At 41.7% G+C, this 20,891-nt stretch overlaps 1 protein-coding gene across 4 annotated transcripts in view; it reads left to right on the top strand.

Annotated features, from left to right (window-relative positions):
* Positions 1–1,995: 1,995 nt before the first annotated feature.
* Positions 1,996–20,891, top strand: part of OGDH (oxoglutarate dehydrogenase) — a 77,258-nt gene continuing 58,362 nt past the window's right edge. For all 4 annotated transcript variants that reach the window (XM_060250520.1, XM_060250518.1, XM_060250521.1 and 1 more), the window contains exons 1-2: positions 1,996–2,124; positions 10,709–10,957. In XM_060250520.1, coding sequence (XP_060106503.1) covers positions 10,736–10,957 — 222 coding nt within the window. In that variant the 5' untranslated portion in view covers positions 1,996–2,124; positions 10,709–10,735. The remainder of the gene's footprint in view (positions 2,125–10,708; positions 10,958–20,891) is intronic.

Genomic DNA, 20,891 nt, shown 5'->3' with positions numbered 1-20,891 from the left:
TTACATTGCAAATGGGTAAGGGTAAAGTAATAAGTGGCTTTTTGATAGGGAAGGGTAAAGTAATAAATGGCTTTTTGACACCTTTGAAGGGTACAGATAATTATCCCTCATGTTAATTAGGGATACTTCGGTGCGAAGGGCGGGGTATAAATCCCAATATAAATAAATAAATAAATAAATTATCCTCATGTTAAAGGCAGTGGGAATGACCTAGGATAACCCAAGTCTAACCTGTTGCTGTCAGATACACGGAGAATTCTGGGAAGTCCCTGTTTTTCAACAAGCTAAGTCAAATAGATGAATTGGTTCAGACATTCCACAGGACCCCCTCTCCCGGTTGACTTCAATCTAGACAGTAAATATCCCGAGATGGATAACCCCGGGGGTGGGGGGTGGATGTCAGCTCGCAGCCAGCTTATGGCCAGCCGGTAGGGCTTCCAAGGCAAGAGATTCAGAGATGGTTTGCCACTGTCTGCCTCTGGCTGCACTCACACAGGCTAAATAATGCAGTTTCAATCCACTCTCAATGCACTTTCCAACTGGTTTTTACTGTGTGGGCTGGCAAAATCCATTGGAAAGTGGGTTGAAACTCTATTATTATGCAACAACAACCCAGTGAAGTAGGTAATGCTGCCAAAGAGTGACAGTTCCATCCAAGTGCTGACCTTGGCTGATTCTGCTTAGCTTCTGAGGCCTGATAATAACACCAGACTATCTTGATTTAATGAGATCTACAAAACTAAGCAAGGGCAGCCTGGTTAGTACTTGGATGGAAGGTCACCATGGAAGTGCAAGGTTGCTATGCAGAGGCAAACCACTTCTGAACAGCCCTACTGAGTCGCTATAAGGTGGTTGTGACTTGAGGACTGAGGGAGGCTAGGAACTATCTTTGCAAAATCTGATCCTCACCTTTTATACTTGTTAAATTGTGAATGGGCCCTGTACTTTTCATGATTGTGTTTGAACCTGCCTTTCCATTTTACATTTATTTGCTGCATATCACGATCCCTTTCTCCTTGCATATAGTTTGGTTTTTTCCATGTAAAGTATTTGCATAGTTATCCAAAGAAGTGAGCTATATCCACAAAAATATATGCTGCAATAGCATTTAGTTGATGGTTAAGCGCTTTGAGAATAATGGATGGAAGTCTCTCTCATCACTCTCTAAAGACTCTCAAGCCATACAGTTAGATTGAAGTCCAGTATCATCTTAAGAGACCAAAAAGAACTTCAGGGTATATTAGCTTTCAAGAGTCAAAGCTCCCTTCATCAGATACAGTAGGGTTGAAATTGAAATCTCTTAGACTTTTTATCCCAGTCAGAAGATAGGAGCAGTGCTGCAAAGAATGCTGCTAGAACAAAGTTTGAGTCCAGTGGCACCTTTAAGACCAAACAAGTTTTATTCAAACTATGAGCTTTTGTGTGCAAGCACACTTCTTCAGATACAATGGAATGAAAATAGAAATAACAGTCATGCATGCTGGAGAAGACTCTTGAGAGTCCCTTGGACTGCAAGATCAAATCAGTCCTAAGGGAAATCAATCCAGACAGAAGGCAAAAGAAGAAGGGGATGGCAAAAGATGAGATGGCCGAACAGTGTTACTGATGTAACAAACACAAATTTGAGCAGACTTCGGAGGAGTGAAAGACAGGAGGGCCTGGCATGACTTTATCCATGGGGTCGCAAAGAGTCAGACTCGGCTGTGGGACTGAACAACAAAATATAAAGGGTGAATAGTCAATTAGCATACAGAATAATTAAGGTATTAAAAGAATAAGTAACTTAATAATATAGGGTTATTACGCTTTTAACGGTTGGAAAGGGATAATGCATATTATCCTCTTGATTAGAGCCCAGGGGAAATGCTTGGGGGCAGAAAATTAACATCTACCGCGTAACGAGCCATACCGGAAATCGAGAGACGTCTTTTTTTCTACCTCTATACCCGCCTGAAGGACACGAGGGCGCCTCGGTCACGTGACCGTTCGGGAAGCGGGTTGGTGTGTGTGCGCGATGACGCTACCGATGACGCAGGGCGGCGAGCGAAGAGGGCGTGGCCAGCGGGCGGCGCTGTCAAGCGGAGCTCAGCGTCGCGAGAGGGACGACTGTCCGGGCGCTGGCAGGTAAAGGGACGGCCTGAGGGGAGAACGGGGCGGGCCGCGCCGCGACTGAGCCGAGACCCCGAGGCGGCGTGGCCGGGGGAGCGCGGGGACCCCCGGCCGGGCCGGCGTCTGAGTGCCGGGGCTGGACTGGAGTGTCCTTGGGAGCGGGATGACGGGGGGAGGTGAGAGCCAGGAGGGCGGGCCAGTGGCCACATGCAGGCTGGCGCGGAGCCTGAACACCCACCAGCCCCGCGAGCTGCTTTCCCACGCCTTAGTGATGCCCTGGGGTTTCTTTCACCCGCTTTTTCAACAACAGCGATTAAGAACTGAGCTCGGCCGCCAGTTTACTAAGGGAGAGCTGTCCGCCAGGGCTGGGCATGAGAAGAGGGTGCTGCATCCGGCTTTGGTGACTAGAATCAGTTCCCACCTCTTCCCAGTTGCCATCAGCAAGGGGTTCCTGTCCTGTCCTCCTCCTCTTGTCCTATGTCTTCGTGGCATCAAGAAATCAGGTGCTGGGTTTCCAAGTAGTTCTATCTGGCTCTCGGGTTTTTAGGTCAAGTTAACATTTTTAAATGTTCCTTTTATATTGCTCTGCAGGTTTGAGAAACCTGGTACATAAATCTAGATGAGTACTGAATGGTGGAATTCACTTGATGTGCAAGAAAAGTATTCTGCATGTGGCTGGTGCTAAGAGTTCCTATGGCTGGGTGTGATTGTTCTATTTTCCTTTTGTTTCCCATTCTGTGCTTCTTCTGATATTTGCTTTCACTTCTCAAAATGAGGGTTCTTCTGTGTCCCTTTTTTTTCCCCCTGCTGGTGATGGAGCCGTTCTGATGCAAAGTAATTTTAAGCAAATAATGAAGAAAACGGAGCCTTTTGCACAGCTATGGCTTCTTTGTACAAAACCTCCCCTCCTCCATCCCCTTCAGTCTCAGTGCTTCCACTACATTCTTACAGTGTCTTTAGCAACATCTTGACTTCATCTTGAGAAATGGTGATGGGGGCAGGCAGGAGGCTGAAGGCTGTTAGGATAAGGAAATGTGATAAAAGAGAGAGTGTAAACAAAAGACCAAGAACTAAGGGACCTGAAAGGCCCAGAAGCAGAGGCAGTACATGAGTGCCAAGAAACACATTTGCACGTGCTGTTTCAGCCATGGGTAACACGTTGGGGATCACTTGTATAGTGTGCTAAGGATTGTAAATAATTACTGTGTTCTGAATTGAAGATCCTCCTTGGTTATTGTTGCTTGTCCTATATATGCACTCTTGCACCAGTTTTGTAGCGGTAGAGAGAAACCTGCAGACTGGAGATCTCGCTGCCCGTTTGTTCTGTGCTACTGTACAAGTTGCCAGCAAGCTTCCAAAATAGTTAATGCACACTCAGACCTACAGAGTTCTTTCTCATGCAAGCCTGTTCATCAGGATACTTTCCACCTTCAGCTGAAACATTCACTTCATCTCTGTGTGCGCATTCCTCTGCTAGAGTACACTTGGTTAATTTAGCAAGACTTATTTTAATGTCTGTCTTCTTCCTCTTATGTGGCTTCAGTTATTGCGTATAAACAAATGCAGAGCTCTCAGGAATGTTTCCTGGTAGCCTTCACATGTACCTAAAGATTAGAAATGATGATTATACAAAACTGAGCTAAGTTGTAGCTTGCAGGCAGTGTCCATTATATATAATGATTGTGTACAACTGGCCTATAATGACTCAGTTTAATGTGTACATCCTGCCTGAGCAGACATATCTGGACATGGAATGTTTAACTTGTGATGTAAGCAGTTATGCCCTGACCTGGATTTCATCAGATTTTGGAAGCTAAGAAGAGTTGGCCCTCTTTAGTATTTGGATGGGAGTACACCAAGGAAGTCCAAGGTTGCGATGTAGAGCTAGGCAATGGCAAACCACCTCGAAATGTCTCTTGCCTTAAAAACCCTTGCAGGGTCACCGTAAGTCAGCTGTGATTCGATGGCGAAGAAGATAAAGGCAGTTATACCATGTACTAAAATTTGCTCCAGATCAGTGATTGAGGTCATTCTTTAACATACTTAATGTGTCATCCAAGGTAAGTCCTCCCCCCTCATCATTTGATTACTAACAAAGGGGTGGTTAGCCCTCCTGTCCCCCTTCAAAGCACCTATGGGGCATAACTGGAGCTCAGAGCTACTTCTGTTTCTTTTATGGGAGGTTTCCCTGTAGTTTGTCTCTCTACAAATTTCATAGGCTCCCAGGTCTTGTTTCTATGACTTACATTTTATGAGATGAACTTGTGTTCTTTATATGCAGAGCTGTTGAAGTTCCTCGTATATGGAATACCTGCATTGTAAGACACGGTGGAAAGAACAATTGCTACTTATTGACATGTGGAAGAGCAATTAGTTGCAGATTGAATTGGGCACATCTCGAAGTAAAATCATAAATATATGAAGCTATATGTGAAGCATCCGGTTCTCTCTGTAGATGTGGTGCCTTACATTATGTACCGGTCACAGTTGCTGTGGCTATGTGTGTGTGTTTTTATGGCAGACGCTGAAGTGTGAACAACATATGAACATATGAAGCTGCCTTATACTGAATCAGACCCTTGGTCCATCAAAGTCAGTATTGTCTTCTCAGACTGGCAGCGGCTCTCCAGGGTCTCAAGCTGAGGTTTTTCACACCTATTTGCCTGGACCCTTTTTTGGAGATGCCAGGGATTGAACCTGGGACCTTCTGCTTCCCAAGCAGATGCTCTATCACTGAGCCATCGTCCCTCCCTGACATTTTATGGATGTTCATTTTTGTATATTGCTACTCAAAACTCCACTGTGCCCATAACAATTGTGCTTACTGAGCATATAAAGTCTGAAAAGGTTTCGTCTCCTCTATGAAGTGAATGTTTTTAAAAAATCAAAATCCACTGAATGCGTATGGTTGACTTTGTTCTTAAAAAGGGGAAGTGTAGCCTATGTAGGATGGCTTAAGGATTGTTCCTTAAAAGGATTCCCCATCTCCTTTCTCAGCTATGTGTTATTGATACTCAGGTAGTTTTTTTGGAATATATAAGTCGTGGAACTTTCTCTGCAGGACTTTCTGTACTAACAAACTACCTATTAATTCAATTGTAATTCTTTATTAATCTCTGTTTATTTGGTAGCTGTTAAAGTAATTCCCAATCAGTTGCTTCCATTAATGACTTTGCTGACCAGTTGTTCATCCTCTTCCAAAAAAGTGGCTGGATGAGAAACAGAGCTCAGATTACAAGAGGAAAGAGGTGGCTGTCTCCATGCTTTCTGTAATAGCCTTCAGGCAGTGCTGCTGGTAGTAGAAAGTGCTGTCAAGTCACTCCTGACTTACGGCAACCCAATAGGGTTTTCAAGGAAAGAAACGTTCAGAGGTAGTTTGCCATTACCTGACTCTGTGTCACAACCCGGGACTTCCTTGGTGGTCTCCCATCCACCAAGATCCACCAAACCTCCAAGATCAAATGAGGTTGAGCTAACCTGGGCAGCCTGATTTAGCTAACAGTAGCTAAATTGGATAGGAGCAGGAAAATTACGATTTCTCATTCAGTTACTGTTGAGAAATACATGTATATATTTGTTTACTGTAAAATGACCTGGTAAAAGAATGGCTGCTTCCATCTTTTGTGATGTGGCCTGAAGACAACTTAGGGTTGGGTTGTTTGTCAATAGATTGCTGGTTATTTGACCTTGCATAATAGCAGCTCCTCAGTGAAACCAAGGACACCCTTATGTAAGTGTCGGACTACTTTTTAAAAATTGCATTGGATGTCATCAGCTATAAATAACAAATGACACCCTCTTCCTCCCTAGGGCAACAGAAATCAGGTCCCACATGAGCTCTGCCATTTTTGTTTAGGAGCAGTGCAGGGTTCAGGAGGAAACCTGGAGCAACCATGTTGCTGCAGTACAGGTTACAAGTACCACCAAGTCAACTCAGCTCACAGGGTCCAAGAGGGGCTTCTGCATTATTTGGTGCTCGGTAATAGCTTTGAGGGATTGGCTGCTGAAGTCCACTAGAAGATACTGAATGTTGGCAACTGCGCTGGTTCATTCAAAACCAATCCAGACAGCAGCCATGCCATAATACTTGTATTATGATCATTTAAGTCTTAAAGTAATACACTTAGTTTTGGAGCTTTACCTGATGGCTCCTCAGGCTGGATATTAAATGAATTAGGAGAAACAACAAAAGTTTCGGTAAAAATTGAGTGAATCTGAAAGATGCAACAGTCCTAAAATGATGATGTGCAATGCTATTTGGATACTAGTTAAAGTAATTTGTGCCCAGATTGCAGGCTGAGATAAAGAAACAAGACTAGCTGTCTTTGGAAATTAAAAAAAAAATGCAACAGTTACGTGGTTCTGTCTTAAGTACTAATACTATTATACTACATTAATGATGAGTGTACCCTCTTTATTTTTATGAGCAAAATAGCACCTTTAAAATCAGTTGTTTTCCTGCATCAGGAATGACCAGCTGATAATCCGTGGCGCCGTGTTATTGTTGTTAATTATTGAATTCCCCTTGCCCAACTTGGAGTCTAAGGCAGCACTTTTTACCAGTTGCCCAGGTTTTTTGGAAAAGTCATTCCTCTACAGCAGTGGTGATGGGAGAGAGGGTTGTTTGCCAGGTTCCTGAGCCAAGAGGAACAGAACTATGATGTCATTGGGGAAAGAGCTCCAGGGTGAAGAAAATGGCCACTGGCTGCCAGAGCAGGCAATGTGCATTGTTCCAAAGAACCTTATGTCATGGTCTTAGCCGGGAAATTGCCATATAAGTAGTAATTAACAGTTTGGGACAGGATTGATTGCTTTACATTGAGGCAAGTTAAAACATTGTTTTAAACCAAATTTTCTTCTTTTTTTGTAATTCATAATTTTTAGAACAAACATGCTTGTTACTTAGTTGGTAAAATAGTGGTAGTGGGACAATATTAGCTTGCAACTAAATGGCACCTTTATGCAACCTAGGACTAAAATTCAAAATTTTGGTAATAGGACACATGCTTTATGTACTACAGAATTATAGACATCACAGAGCAAGACAGCAGTTGTGAAACAAATCTGTGTACATGAAGTCACCAAACAAATTACATACTTTAAGGCTAAGGACACAATTTAAGGGTTCTCCCTGATACACACAGTTCAGTTTACTTACAGAGAGAGAGAGAGAGAGATACAGAACATAAGAACATAAGAGAAACCATGTTGGATCACGCCAATGGCCCATCCAGTCCAACACTCTGTGTCACACAGTGGCCAATATATGTGTGTGTGCTTTATAATATTTCTGACACACCTCAAGTAGTGATTTTTGCTCACTCTTAAATAAGTCTGAAAGATAAATCAAGTGGTGGGATATGATTGCAGAAACTTCATAGATAGAAACTCTTAAATTGAGAGTTGTAGTAACCACTGGTGTGCCTATGAAGTGTGTTATGCTTGTAGGTTACTAAATTGACTTTCGAGTTTGCTTGTTTGCAAAAGTTCTAGTTCTTTTAGATATTGAATTGCCCTTTCAAAGAACTAGTTCTTTCCACCTGCTGATATTATTATTATTTATTAATGTTATAATCCGCCCTCCTTTGAAATGCTCAGGGTAGCATACATCATAGTAAACAATTAAAACAGTCAATAAAATTAGTAATAATTCAGCAAATAAAACAATATACAGTGTAACATACAGTACACAGTCAAGGGCATACAAATAACTTCACTCCCCCATAAGGTGGATCCCCTGTAGGGAGACTGATAAGACAAATAGAGGCCTTATCTAAATGGTCAGGAGCCATTGCTGTCCTCAGTCATAGGCCTGATGGAACATCTTTGTTTTGCATACCCTGTAGAACTGAGCAAGGTCCTGCAGGGCACAGATATTACTAGGTAGATCCATCAGGGCTGAAAAGGGCCCGGCCTTGGTTGAGGACAGCCAGACTTCTTTTGGGCCAGGGATCTCTAGTAAGTTTTGGTTATCTGAGTGTAGAACTCTTCAGGGGGCATACCAGGTGAGATTGTTCCACAGGTACCGTGATAGATATTGACACAGCATTGTATAAAGTGATTATAAAATTGTAAAGTGATTATAAAATCCTAATATTATTGCTATTTGTAGTAATAAGACTACTTACCGTACAATCCTAAACACCTACACCTGTATGAATCCACTGAAGTCAATGAGCTTTGAAAGGTATAGCTCTGATTATGACTACACTGTTAGTGGCATAATGAAGATCATTTAACCAGTTTTCAGACAGAAGCTTTTCAGATCCTTTTACCTCCCAGAAGGATCTCATGGGAGAGGCAGTCTCTAGTGGTCCTTTTATGTGTATACCTGCTGGTAGATCTTTCAGTTCTTTCAAGAATTTGAGGCATCCTCTCTTCTCTAATCCTTAGATGTTCCCCCCTAAAATTCCGCTTCTCCATCCTTTGACAGAAATCCTTACCATGCATATTTTCTATCATAGTGCTCTTTTTGGAAGACATTATGCAATAACGTCTTTTCATGTATGTAAGAAGTGGACTTTAAAGCTTAGACAAATTACCAGGTGGGATAAGTGAGCTGCAATTGTAATTGGCAGGGTCTAAGGTAGACTGATGCCTTTGATCTGATTCCTTTCATTGGGACCTTATCTCTGGTTAAAGCACAATTAAAGGCTTTCTGGTTTGGGAAGTATTCAGTCACACTCCAGTTTTCCTAGGAATCTGGACAAATTTGAGTGGGTGCTGTAGAATCCAGATTTGCAAGGAGGAAGCAAATACCATTTTGCCCTAGTGCTCGCTTTAGAACATTGTGGCACACTGGGGTTTCTGGACCCAGAAAGCCTTCAGTTGTATTACATCTATTGGGGGGAGGGACATCATATAAGCACAGCAAGAAGCCAGGTTCGTGTTCTTTGCAAACAGAGGTTTGTTTGTTTGTATCTGAATGCAGCTTTAACAAATAGTTCTTCTGTGGTCTGACTTAAAGAAAGGGATTTGATGGATCTACAGTTGCTAGACAGAATTAGGCCCTGTATAATTACTTTGCAGCCAGAATTGACTTTAAGGGAGGGAAAATGCTGTACTTGTTAATGTTTGCTCAATAGAAAAGACATAATAGGTAGTGTCTCCAAGACTGATTTATACAATTGAACTTACGTAAATCTTCCAGTGATATTGTGAAATGTTTTGAGCTTACTGGCTTCATCTAAGATAGGTCAGGAAGCTATGATTTATGGCATTGGAATTTTATGTTACTCATTTGTGCTCCAACTTTCCCAGACCCTAGTCCAGCACTCTAATCACTACCACACTGGCTCTAGGTTAGAATCTAGGCTCCAATAACCTTATAGGAAGTGGTTTTATTTTTATTCTATAAATTATTTGATTGGCGGTTTTGTTTTTCCAAAATCCTGTATTAGCATAACTTCAGTGCCAGAGGTACTTAAGGTACTATTCAAGGAAGATCACTGATAGAATAGCTTGGTTTCAGTTAAGTTTTTTAATTGCCTTGTATTACATGATCTAAAGTCTTGCATGATATCTGTTCTGTAGAAGCTATTAATGTAAATCTTTTGGGAGGGTGTAGAGAGCTTTCGTAGCTAATTTGCATCCAATTTTGACCTACTTTGACACTTTCAACCTCTACAACAATTGGAATATTTGGCTGTAGAAAAACCAGGCTTTGTCAGGAAGAAGGGACTGAGTTTTAAAGTAGTTGTTGGTTAAAGTATAATTCTGGTTAATCCTGTACTCCATGTACCTTAGCATACTTTAAACTAAAGAACGATTTGAAAAACTTACTACTGAAGTTGATTTTCCCAAGTGTGACATTTTAATAACTCTACTGGCTCATGCAGGGAATAATCATGCTTATGCTGTAGAATTGTATGCTATTTACATAGTAACTAGATCACCCTTTCTTTGCTGGAAAAATTAGACTAGTGCAGTGAGAAAAGACAACATTCAGTGGAAACTAATGCAGATGTTAACATGCTTCTACCATACTACAGTGATATATCCACCTGTGCAAAAGTTTTGAGTTCATTTCTTGGCAGCTCCAGCTAAGATGATCCTAGAATCATGTCTGCCTGCAACATAGAAGAACTGATGCCAATGAGACCAAACGGTACTGATTTATATTCAGAGAGGCAACATGATTGGCCTCTGTTGGAAAAAAAATGTGCTGACCTAGGACTTATCAAGTGGAGTTCATCTCAAGTTATACCTGGGCAGCATTTGCCACAGTTTTTTTCAAATGTAAATTAAATGTTATCATTTGGCTTTGTATTTTCTGGGTTTTGTCCTGGGCCATTGACTTCAATTAGTTTCACCGACAGTGTCTCCTTCACAATCTAGCAGTCAAAGTACTGAAGCGTTCACTGTATCATTTATTAGATACAGTTCAGAAGAACTCACTGGAATCAGTATGCTCAGCTGTGCAATAGACTGTGGCCATGCTTTTACTGCAGCATCAGGTTTTGACTTGATGTTTGACCAGCTACTGAGATAAGTGAGGTAGAAATAAGGGAGAAATTTAGTTACAGTGTTCCTTTGCAGATATGGAAGATTTGCAACTTTTCTTGAATAGTTAAATCATTCTTTCTTTCTTTCCCTACAGGAACCTGTCTGTTGCTGCAGAACAAAAATGTTTCACTTAAGGACTTGTGCTACTAAATTGAGGCCTCTTACAGCCTCACAGACTGTTAAGACAATTTCTCAAAACAAGCCAGCAGCACCAAGGACGTTTCAACAAATCAGGTGCTACAGTGCGCCTGTTGCTGCTGAGCCATTTTTGAGTGGGACTAGTTCGAACTATGTAGAGGAAATGTACTATGCTTGGTTGGAAAATCCCAAAAGTGTACATAAGGTAAGGAGCAGCCTCTCTACGGTACAGCTTTCTCTCTTCCATGCTGGTGTGCAAATATGAGCTCTGATTTTTCAGGTAAGTACAGGTGTTCTGAGAGTTGAGACCAGCTGGACAAAGATCCTGGAGTTGTTATGAATCCATCCTGCTTTGCAAAAGCTAAAAACATCTGACGCATGGAGGACAACACCCTCGACCCTGGAATGGATTTGGCAAATTTATAACTGCTTCCCCAGAGGAATGATTTCCTGGCTTCAACGTGGATACAAACAAAGAGGAGCTGCATCTCATCAGTCTCCATTGAAGAACTGCTGATGATGATCTTGTTTGCAGTAATTGGAGTAGGCCATTTTGGATAGGAAAGAGGCTGTAAGATCTGTTCTATCATTATGTAAATGCAAACGACGTTCAAAGTCTGGTAGCTTTGGGTCATGGGTTTATATTTTAACTTTGGTGATATCTGATTACATGCCATTTCTGAGTTTACAATAATCAGTAATGGCTTGTATTGCCCAGTGGTACTTGATGGTAGTATCATTGTTTTCTGCTATTATAAAGTTATATGTGACTGTTTATGCTGCAGTGAGTTTGAAACAACTGCTATGACCTGTAAGTCACTGTGCATTCAATCCCATTGAAGTCCTAAGCCTTAATATAGTATTTTTAGGTTCTTGGCCTAGCTCTGTATGGGAGTTTTCAAAATGGTAATGGAAAATATAAAGAATGGACTGGGTCAAGTTGACTGGTATTGAATTTGATTAGATGCAGAATCTGGTGCTAAGTACACCTCCCCTGTTTTTGCCCATGCATTGGAGAGACTCTGGAAGTTAGGAAGAAGATTTTAAAAGATGTATAACCAGTTATCAAGAGAAGATTCTCTCCTACTTGATGTATACTGGCCTTCTGCGTCAGCATCCATATTGGCAAAGGGCAGATAACATTCTGTTGGACTACCCATCACCTGCTGGTCCTATGATTTTTTTGTAAAGAATATTGGACTATGATGAATCCTGGTTTAGATCAGCAGGGCAAGTTGTTATGTGACAGGATAACAACATGGATTGTTCGAGTCTGGAGAGGGCCTAGTGTTCATTCTTGTTTTGTCAGTTCTTGCTCAAGACTGTATATAGATCCCAGTTGGGGGGGAAACAGTAGGTCATGCAGAACTGAAGATAACACACCCTTGCTTTAGTGTACTAAAGTATTAGTTATTTGCATGCCTGGTAAGACAGGGCGTCCGACTTCAGTTCAATGAACTGTATTGCTCAGAACCATAAACATGCATTTCTCTTAAACCATGGGCTATCACTGAGGGGTACTACTTGAACATTTCTGCCGTGGTAAGTGCCAGTACATTCTTATAAATGCACTTAGGATATATGGATATTTGGCAAAACAGAATCCTGGTTTAGTTCTGTGATGCGTACAGTGTCAACATATCTGGATAAATGTTTTATCTTAGAAGATAGCAGAGCGCTTTCCTCTGAGGAGGATGCCCTCCTATATTTCTTAGTCTGCACATCATGACCTCCTATCACAGTTAGATATGTGAAAGCAATAACTGAAAGTCCTCATTGTCATCTCCATAAATTGAAAGTCCTGAATAGTTTAAAAACAGCAAGAAGCCAACAACAGCCGGATTGCTGCAGAATGGGAAATGGCCGAAAAACAACAAGTGACAGCAGATTTTTGATTGCAAAGGAAACTCCTCCTTTTGTGATAAAGACTTTGTGTAATTCTCAAACAGAGAAGGGGCCATGCAGGTCTCCCTTAATGACTTTGGTAAATGTGACCCAACAGACATCTCATGGTTGCCATCTATCTTATCTCAGGAGACGGGGTGTACAAATAAAAGTCTTGAAGGATAATCTTAGCATGTAGGCAGGCTTGGGAAGGAGGAGGTGGCAGTTCTTTAGCTATCCCCAATCCAGACCTTCTAGCCTTGCTTCAGACATCAAAACCAGGACTTTGAATTTTTCTGAGAAACAAGCTGGAAGCCAGTGAAAACTTCATAGTATTTTGTGTCATGTGCTTATTAAGGTCGGGTTAATAAGCTAAATAATGTATTCTGAATTTTCCAAAGACCATGTCCAATAAATGTTCGAAATCTAGATGTTACTAGAACATGGGTGACTGAGGTAAGACCACTGCTTTCCAGGAGGAGCTGCAGCTAGCAAACCGGCTGAACCTGGAAGAAGGCACTCCACACTATATGGAAGTTGTTTGCGGAGTTAAAAGCAGTGCTAAATCTAGGAGCTTTCCAAAGCTTTTGCTACACAATCCAACAGTAAAAGAACTTTTCAAAACCAACCTGTTTAGAAAAATAGAATGCTAAATGCAAACAAGTTACAGTAGTTCTGCAGAAGTTTGCAGTTGCCCCAATCTGATTTCACTGCTCAGTTTGCAGGATGTTTCAGTGGGATCTATCTTGTATAGGTAGTCAGTATGCAAAGCTAGTATCTACATATGTTTTCTGTAGAGGTGAATGTGCAGATTTTGTATAATCATCAACTTTTCTCTTGTGAATAGAGCAAAAACACTAGGTAAGCTTATTTCAGCCTTACAAAGTCAATTTTTTTAGCAAACAGGGCCAAGCCTTATATTTGGAAAATGGCAAACATAAAGTAAACCAAGCTGACACTTGTGGAAATTGTGGGCAAATCTGCTGATCTGAGCCCAGAATCTATTGCGTAGACTTTTGAAAGAGTAAACTAAACGGTTTAGGGAAAGTAATGCAGCAGCTGGATTTTTTGGTTTGTTTTGGTGCTAAGGCTGCTTTGGCAGAAAATAAAGTAAGATCTGTTCATGTGGCAGCTACGAATTAAGAGCTGCGATCAGCTCTGGAACACAGATACTGTAATTCCTGACTATTTAGAGGTCTTTCCCATATTCCTTTTAGCTACATTAACCTTGACACACTGAGATTCTCAGATAGTAAAATTCTCCAGGTGAGATTCCACATAGATTCATATGAATACATGGTTCAAAGTACAAAGCTTTATTACAGCCTTTGAAAGCCATGAAAGTTTGTTTTGAAATATTTATGAAATTAAATGCAGAACTGGGCAGTATGACTACTGTGGGAAAGCATGACATTTTTACTGGTGTCTCCCACAAACCTGTGAAGCTTTCATGAACACAGATATTTAAGATGTATGTGCAATTATTTCAGAATCCAATGCAGCACGTGTGCTTTCTGTAGGAGTTTCTATGTACTGTGAATTCCTTTGTTTACTGGGATTCTGCCACCCCAAGGCAAGTGAGTGATATGGAGCAGATTAAGAAGAGCTCAGCCACACAGTTTTCAGGCGTTATTAGTCAAGGTACAAGCTGGAATTTATGCGCTATGCATTTTAACTCCAAATATAAAGCAGCTTGCAGTTGCATTTTGTTCTGTTTTCCCAAGCTATTTTCAAGCTCACTGAACTACTTGACTGCCATGCTTCCATGTGGCATTAAAGTTGTTCTAGTCCTTGTCCTTGAGCTACCTCCGACCTGGCTTTCTTCCAAACCTTCCTTCAACCTGATAAAAGGATGGTGTTGTCTTGGTAACTGTCCTGTCATAGCTAGTTCTGCCCCCACCCAGCTGATCGGGTTCATGTGCCAGTGTACACCGACCTTCACATGGTCACCTGGCTTTCACTTTTGTCTTATCTCAACATACTGGAGTTATTTCCCCTCAGAGAAGTTTAGAAGTGCTTTGTGCTGGTGCAGTTCTCCTGAGTTGTGAACTCTCAAAAGCTCAAAGTTCAGAAAGCTCAGGAGTCAACTGTTTAACCTAATTATGCTGTGACTTGCTACTCCTTGTATCCAAGGGTCTTTCCCAAAGATACGTTTCATTTCCTGAGCTTAAGGTTGATCTTCCTTGTTGTTTTAATGGAGTGCTGAAGCTAAGTAGCCCACCTAACCACTGTTACACCCTACTAAACCTATTGACTTCTGTGTTCTTAGACGAGTGTAATTCTGTGTCGGATTGCACTATAGATCAGCTTTGCAACTAAATGCAGAGGCAGCTGCAGCCTGTTATTACCAGCACACCTTGCTGTGTATACCTATAGCAGCTATAAATCTATAAATATTTCCGACTGTGATTGCTTGGAAAAAAACCTTACTCTCTTTACTTCAGCCAGTGTGGCATTGCAGTTGGTGTGTCAGACTAGGATTTGGAAGATCCCAGTTTGGTTCTTTGTTCTGCCAGGGAAGCTTGCCTGGTGACCGTGGTCCAGTCACACAGTCTCAACCTAATCTACTTTACAGGGTTATCAAGAGGATAAAATGGAGAAGAGGGGAATGATGCAAGTCACTTTGGGCCCCCACTGGGGAGAAGGGCAGAGGTGTAAAAGGAAGTAAATACAATTCTTACATAGCCTTTCTCACCTAGACTCAACGTGGATTACAAAATATTTTTTAAAAATCAGCATGAGCAATCCAATAAAATATACAGCAGAGCTAGAATGACAGAAGACAGAATTGGAAAACAATGCAATCAGAACACTGTCTTAAGGTGTGACATCTAGTGTAGAAAGTGGATTACAAAGGTATAAGACAATGCAGTAAAAACATAATGATACATACAATAAACTATGATAGACTGCAATTGTACTGTCTTATAAGTGACCACTTGAGCTATTCCGTTATACAACAGGTCTGTAGGCAAATATGCCTGTAAGTGTTTATGAAGCGGGCTCATAAAATAGAATACTAAACTGCCTGATTATCAACATAGATATATTCAGCTATAATCTAAGCCTACAGACTACAAAGAGAGCTGAAGATTTTGTTTGGCATTGCCTTTAAATTAAACTGGGGTGTCACTCAGTCTCATAGCTCGTTAAGGACTAAATGCCAGTCACTAAGAACAAGTTTAAACAGGTTGTTTGCAATTTAGTATTAGTTTCCTTGATTGTTTCATCTTCATACTGTGCAGCATGCAAAATCGTTAATGAAGAACTGTTGAATATGTATTTTTGTGCAACAGTGATAGGAAGAGATGGAACATGTACACAAAAAATATGCTAAGGTATCAGGGTTTGATAGTGTGATTTTTCCAATAGTATTAAATGCTTGGAGTTGTGTGAGATGCCAACACAAAATGATTTAATTCCATTGCAGTGGTGTTTATCAAATACTACTGGAACAGAGTGCCAAATGAAATCTCCAACCACCTGCTGAAAAAAAAATAAACATGGAACCTCTAACATACCCTAAGAAGATGTTAGCAGGTCCAGTGACTAAAAGGTTGCCCAAGGCTATCAGCACTTAACATGTGCAGCTAAGGGATCCAGTTAGGTTTGTAGATATACCATATAGTAAGGAATCTTATATTTAGAGCAAAGGTTTGCTTTCTGAGAATCTCCATACATTTTAAAGCAGGTTTATGTCCAGCCAAGATAAATGGAGTGAAAGCCTCAGGAAAAGAAAGAGGGAATATGAGGAAGATCTTTAAATGAATAATGTTATGACTGTGCAAGCCTGTCATTTAGTGCTGATTTGGGCGCAGGTAGGTCAAAAAATTGGCATAACTGCTACTGCTCCTTGAGGAAAAATGCTCGAGGATCTGTGCTGGTCAGACCAAGCTGCCTCTAACATGGAATGAGAGGAAGGTGTAAAAATTGGTGTTTGGAGTCAGCAAGTCACCCATCTCTGATTCAAACTTCCGTATTGATCATCACTGTAACCTAGCTGCTCTGCTGTTTTTCCTTTGACTTTACTACCACACTGTCAGAATCATTTGGGCCTGGTTTTCTGAAAGTTAAAATCAACTGCCTGGTTTTTTAATGGGGAAGTCAATCCAAAGAGGATATCAAAAGACAAGACTAGTCAGGCAAGGGGAATTGTCCACTGAAAAGGTCAGGAAAAGATTTCTTGATCACCACAGTGGAAATTTCCCCTTTTGACTTGCATCTACCTTGCTTTTCTTACATCCCTCCATATCTCTCTCTGTCCCCTGCCTGCAGAGGTGAGGCAGGTGGCAACCAGGAGAAGGGCTTTTTTGGTGGTGATGCCTCACCTTTGGAATGCTCTCCTGTATGAAACTCACCTGGCTCCCACCTTACTTTCCTTTAGGCACCAGGCCTAAATTATTCCTTTTAAGCCTTGCTAAGAGATTTCATTTTTTAGCTGGTCTGATTTTAGCTTTAAGATTGTTTAATGTACATTCACACAAATGTAATGTATCAGTGTAGATAAATCAATGTTTGTTTTATGCTTGTTTGGATTTATTTATCATTTTAGTTTGTCAGCCACAGGTCTTGGAAGAGGTGGTTATGAGGGATAGGAGGCTGCCTGCCCCTGAAGGGGAAAACAGCCACTCAGTTGAGCCTATGAGAGAGCTGCTCCAGCATCCAATCACCTTTCAGAAGGGGATGGAATGTTGGAGGGAAGCATAGCAGGAGTTCAGTTCAGGTCTGCTTCAAGGGGAGGGTAGAGGGAGTTGAGTTCTGCCGCAGGGAGAGAGCAATTAGAACTCAGGTCTGGCTCAGAAAAAGAGCAGAGTGAAGGGTAGTTCTGCCTGGTAGTGTGACAGAGTGGTTTAGTTCTACCTCTGAGAGAGAGTAGAGTACCTGATTGTTAGGCCTGTCTCTGGTATTGAGCAGACCTTGTACCATTTAGTCTGACCCTTGGGAAAGGGCAAGCTGGCGTGGGTGGACTCCTGTGTGCGTGTGAGGATCCAACTGAGTGACTAGTCAGTAAAAGCCTGTTTATGCCTGAAAGCATTGAAGAAAATTCAGACTGCTCTCTGAAGCCATAACTAGTTTAAAGCAGTGTGTCTCAGCTAGGTTTCTCCTTTGTCTACCTGAAGGCCTGTGCTGTTGATCAAAAGAGTTTCCGGCTCAGTGTTAGGAAGAACTTCCTGACCGCTAGAGTGCTTCCTTAGTGGAACAGGCTTCCTCAGGAGGTGGTGGGCTCTCCTTCCTTGGAGGTTTTTAAACAGAAACTAGATGGCCACTGACAGCAATGAAAATCCTATGGATTTAGGGGAAGATATTTGTGAGTTTCCTGCATTGTGCAGGGGGTTGGACTAGATGACCCTGTAGGTCCCTTCCAACTCTATGATTCTATGATCTGTTCTTTGAAGCCAACTTGTAAATAAACAGGTCTTCCCTGTTAATATACAATTCCTGCCTCAGTGATCTCTGTATTCTGTTTGGTCACCTCATGGCAGTGAACCCAAAGCCTATACACTTGCTGCCTTTAAAACACCTGGTAACTGAGGGGAAGGTTTAGAGTTTAAAACAAACCTAGTTCCCCCAAAATTATTGGACACTGTGTGGGTTCCCTCAATTTATAGAAAAGGCCTGTCACAGCAGCATTTACATTTTCTAAATAAATATACAAGAAAGAAGAAGAGATTGGATTTATACACTGCCCTTTACTACCCAAAGGAGTCTTAGCTGGTCACAGTCTCCTTTCCCTTCCCCTCCCCACAACAGATACTCTGTGAGGTACGTGGAGCTAAGAGAGCTTTCCCAGAACTGCCCTTGAGCAGAATAGCTCTCTGAGAACTCATGACTGACTCAAGGTCACATCAGCAGGTGCATGTGAAGGAGTAGGGAATCAAACCTGGTTCTCCCAGATAAGAGTCCGCGCTCTTAACCACTGCTCCAAACTGGCTCTTTTAATCACCACATTTGAAAGAAGAGCACAGTAATAGGGATTCCCCCCTCCCCCCCCCCCCCTTGCGAATGCCTCTTAAATGCAGAGATATTTTCCAGGTAATTTTGGATTTCATTTCTTCATTGCAACCTCAAGAGGAAGTCTACAGCTCTTATTTCAGGATGTTTTCCTTAATGCCAGCATGGCATTGTCTGTTACCTGTTGTTGAATGTCATGCCCACTTAGAGCCTGTATGGTGCCACCCTCATTGACTGCACATTTTCTTATGGGTTCAATTCAGCAGTACTGGTTTTAAGCAGTCACAGCCCGGAACCCACATATATGAAGCATTCTCCTCATGTGCCCTGCACTAATGGAGATTAGGGCAGCAAGTGGTTTTAACAATTCCAACAATCTACCAGGTAAGATCAATGGCAGCAAATAACATTTTGTTCATAGAGACCCTTCTCTTTGAAACAACCTTCCTGAGAGAGTGCATCCCTCTCGTCATTCTGCAAAGAGTGGGAGGAAGATGTTTTTATTTATTCTGGCAAGTATTTGGCATATAGGGTGGTAGATGATTATGTCATTGTTTTATTCATATACCTTGAATGGTTATTACCGCTGTATGACTTGCAAGATTGTGTTACGCTCGATGATTTCTGTTGTAAACCCTCGTTTGAGTGCAGAAAAGGTGAGATACTGTTTTCTTTAAATATACAGATCTGATTATTTCTTGATACTTTTTCAGTCAGTGTAGAACTTTAAGTTTATATGACACCAGATATATTTTTTAAAAAGTCCTTGAGCATTAGTGTATTTGAGCAGAACTTTGTGGGAGGGCAGATCCCAGTATATATTGAGGTAGAAGGTGATAGTAGAATAATAGCTGATAATTTTGTCTCCTGTACTTCAGTGATGGCATATTTTTGTTTATAGCTAAAGTTCGTTGTGCACATGTGCTTAGTCCACTTGAAACGCACTGGGAAACATTTGTTTCCAAATGTTTGCCAGCTGTCTCTTCCCAGAAGTCATGTTAGTCTGTTGCAGTGAAAATAAATAGAAATCTTATGTGTCCTTAAAAAATTATCCCAACAAAAGTTTATGTGAACTGGGCCAGTAGTGGTTTGTTTTGCAATCAAAGGATATTGCAATTAGTGGGATATGCTTTCAGATATAAACTGATGTGCTTAATTATAAGAATTTGATACTGGATGCTTACTACTTAGCTAAATCTTGTAGTTTAGTAAATGTTGAGCACTCACTCATGCAATTAAAAGGTATTTCTTATGGAAACTGATGGTATTGCAGGTTATAGTTGTGAAGGAGAGGTTTGCCTTGTTTGGCCACAGTGTCAGTACGTTGGACATGGACATCCAACGAGCTTTTCTGCTAGAGAAAAAGGAAGAAGATATCCTCTTTCACCAATCAGAAAGACTGTGCTGAGAATCATGAAACCTGTAGGCACAAAAGCCATGTGAGATGAAGGCTGTATTCTGGAAGAGAATTGGATGAAACTCAGCAGAAAAGCTGGTTGGAACCAAGCCAGTGTGTTCCCATGAAATCAGATATTCCTAGAAGTGAAGAACCTGAGTACATTTAATGCCACTATAGTCAATGAGAGAACCGTGTGGTGTAGGTTCAGTTGCTGGAAGCCAAAGTTTTTTCATTTGGTTTCCAGCCATGCTCAAATCAAGCAATTGATTATCACACAATTGCTAGTCTTATAACAACTATTTATGAGCAGTACTAGGAAAGTGGACTGCCCCATCTACTGAATGGAGATGCCACTGGGTAGCATCCACTATTACTGCTTTGCCTTCTCTGTAAATTATATGCGTCCCCTTGCCCAGATCGCCCAGGAATATGGGCTGGGTTGTCACCAGTATGCTGATGACACCCAGCTCTAACTATTGATGGGCGGCTGGGCTGCCGACGTCCCTTTAGATCTGGACCAGGCATTGCAAGCCGTGGCTGATTGGATCAAGCTGAGCGGGCTGAAATTGAATCCACTGAAGACAGAGGTCCTTTGCCTAGGTCGCAGCGGTCCAGAAGGAGGGATCCCCCTTCCAGCTTTCGACGGGGCGCCACTGGTACCAGTGCACGAAGTCAGGAGCTTGGGAGTGCTACTGGAGTCTTCCTTGACAATGGAGGCACAGATAGCTGCCACTGCCAAATCTGCCTTTCTTCATCTTAGACGGGCGAGGCAGTTGGCCCCCTTCTTGGAACGAGGCGACCTGGCAACAGTAATCCATGCGACGGTCACCTCGAGATTGGACTACTGTAATGCCCTCTACATGGGGCTGCCCCTGTACCGAACTCGGAAACTGCAGCTAGTGCA

Source organism: Heteronotia binoei, chromosome 12, assembly GCF_032191835.1.
Source record: "Heteronotia binoei isolate CCM8104 ecotype False Entrance Well chromosome 12, APGP_CSIRO_Hbin_v1, whole genome shotgun sequence".
Lineage (NCBI taxonomy): Eukaryota > Metazoa > Chordata > Lepidosauria > Squamata > Gekkonidae > Heteronotia > Heteronotia binoei.
The sequence above is the reverse complement of the archived record's forward strand: the minus strand, read 5'-3'. Positions and strand labels throughout refer to the sequence as shown.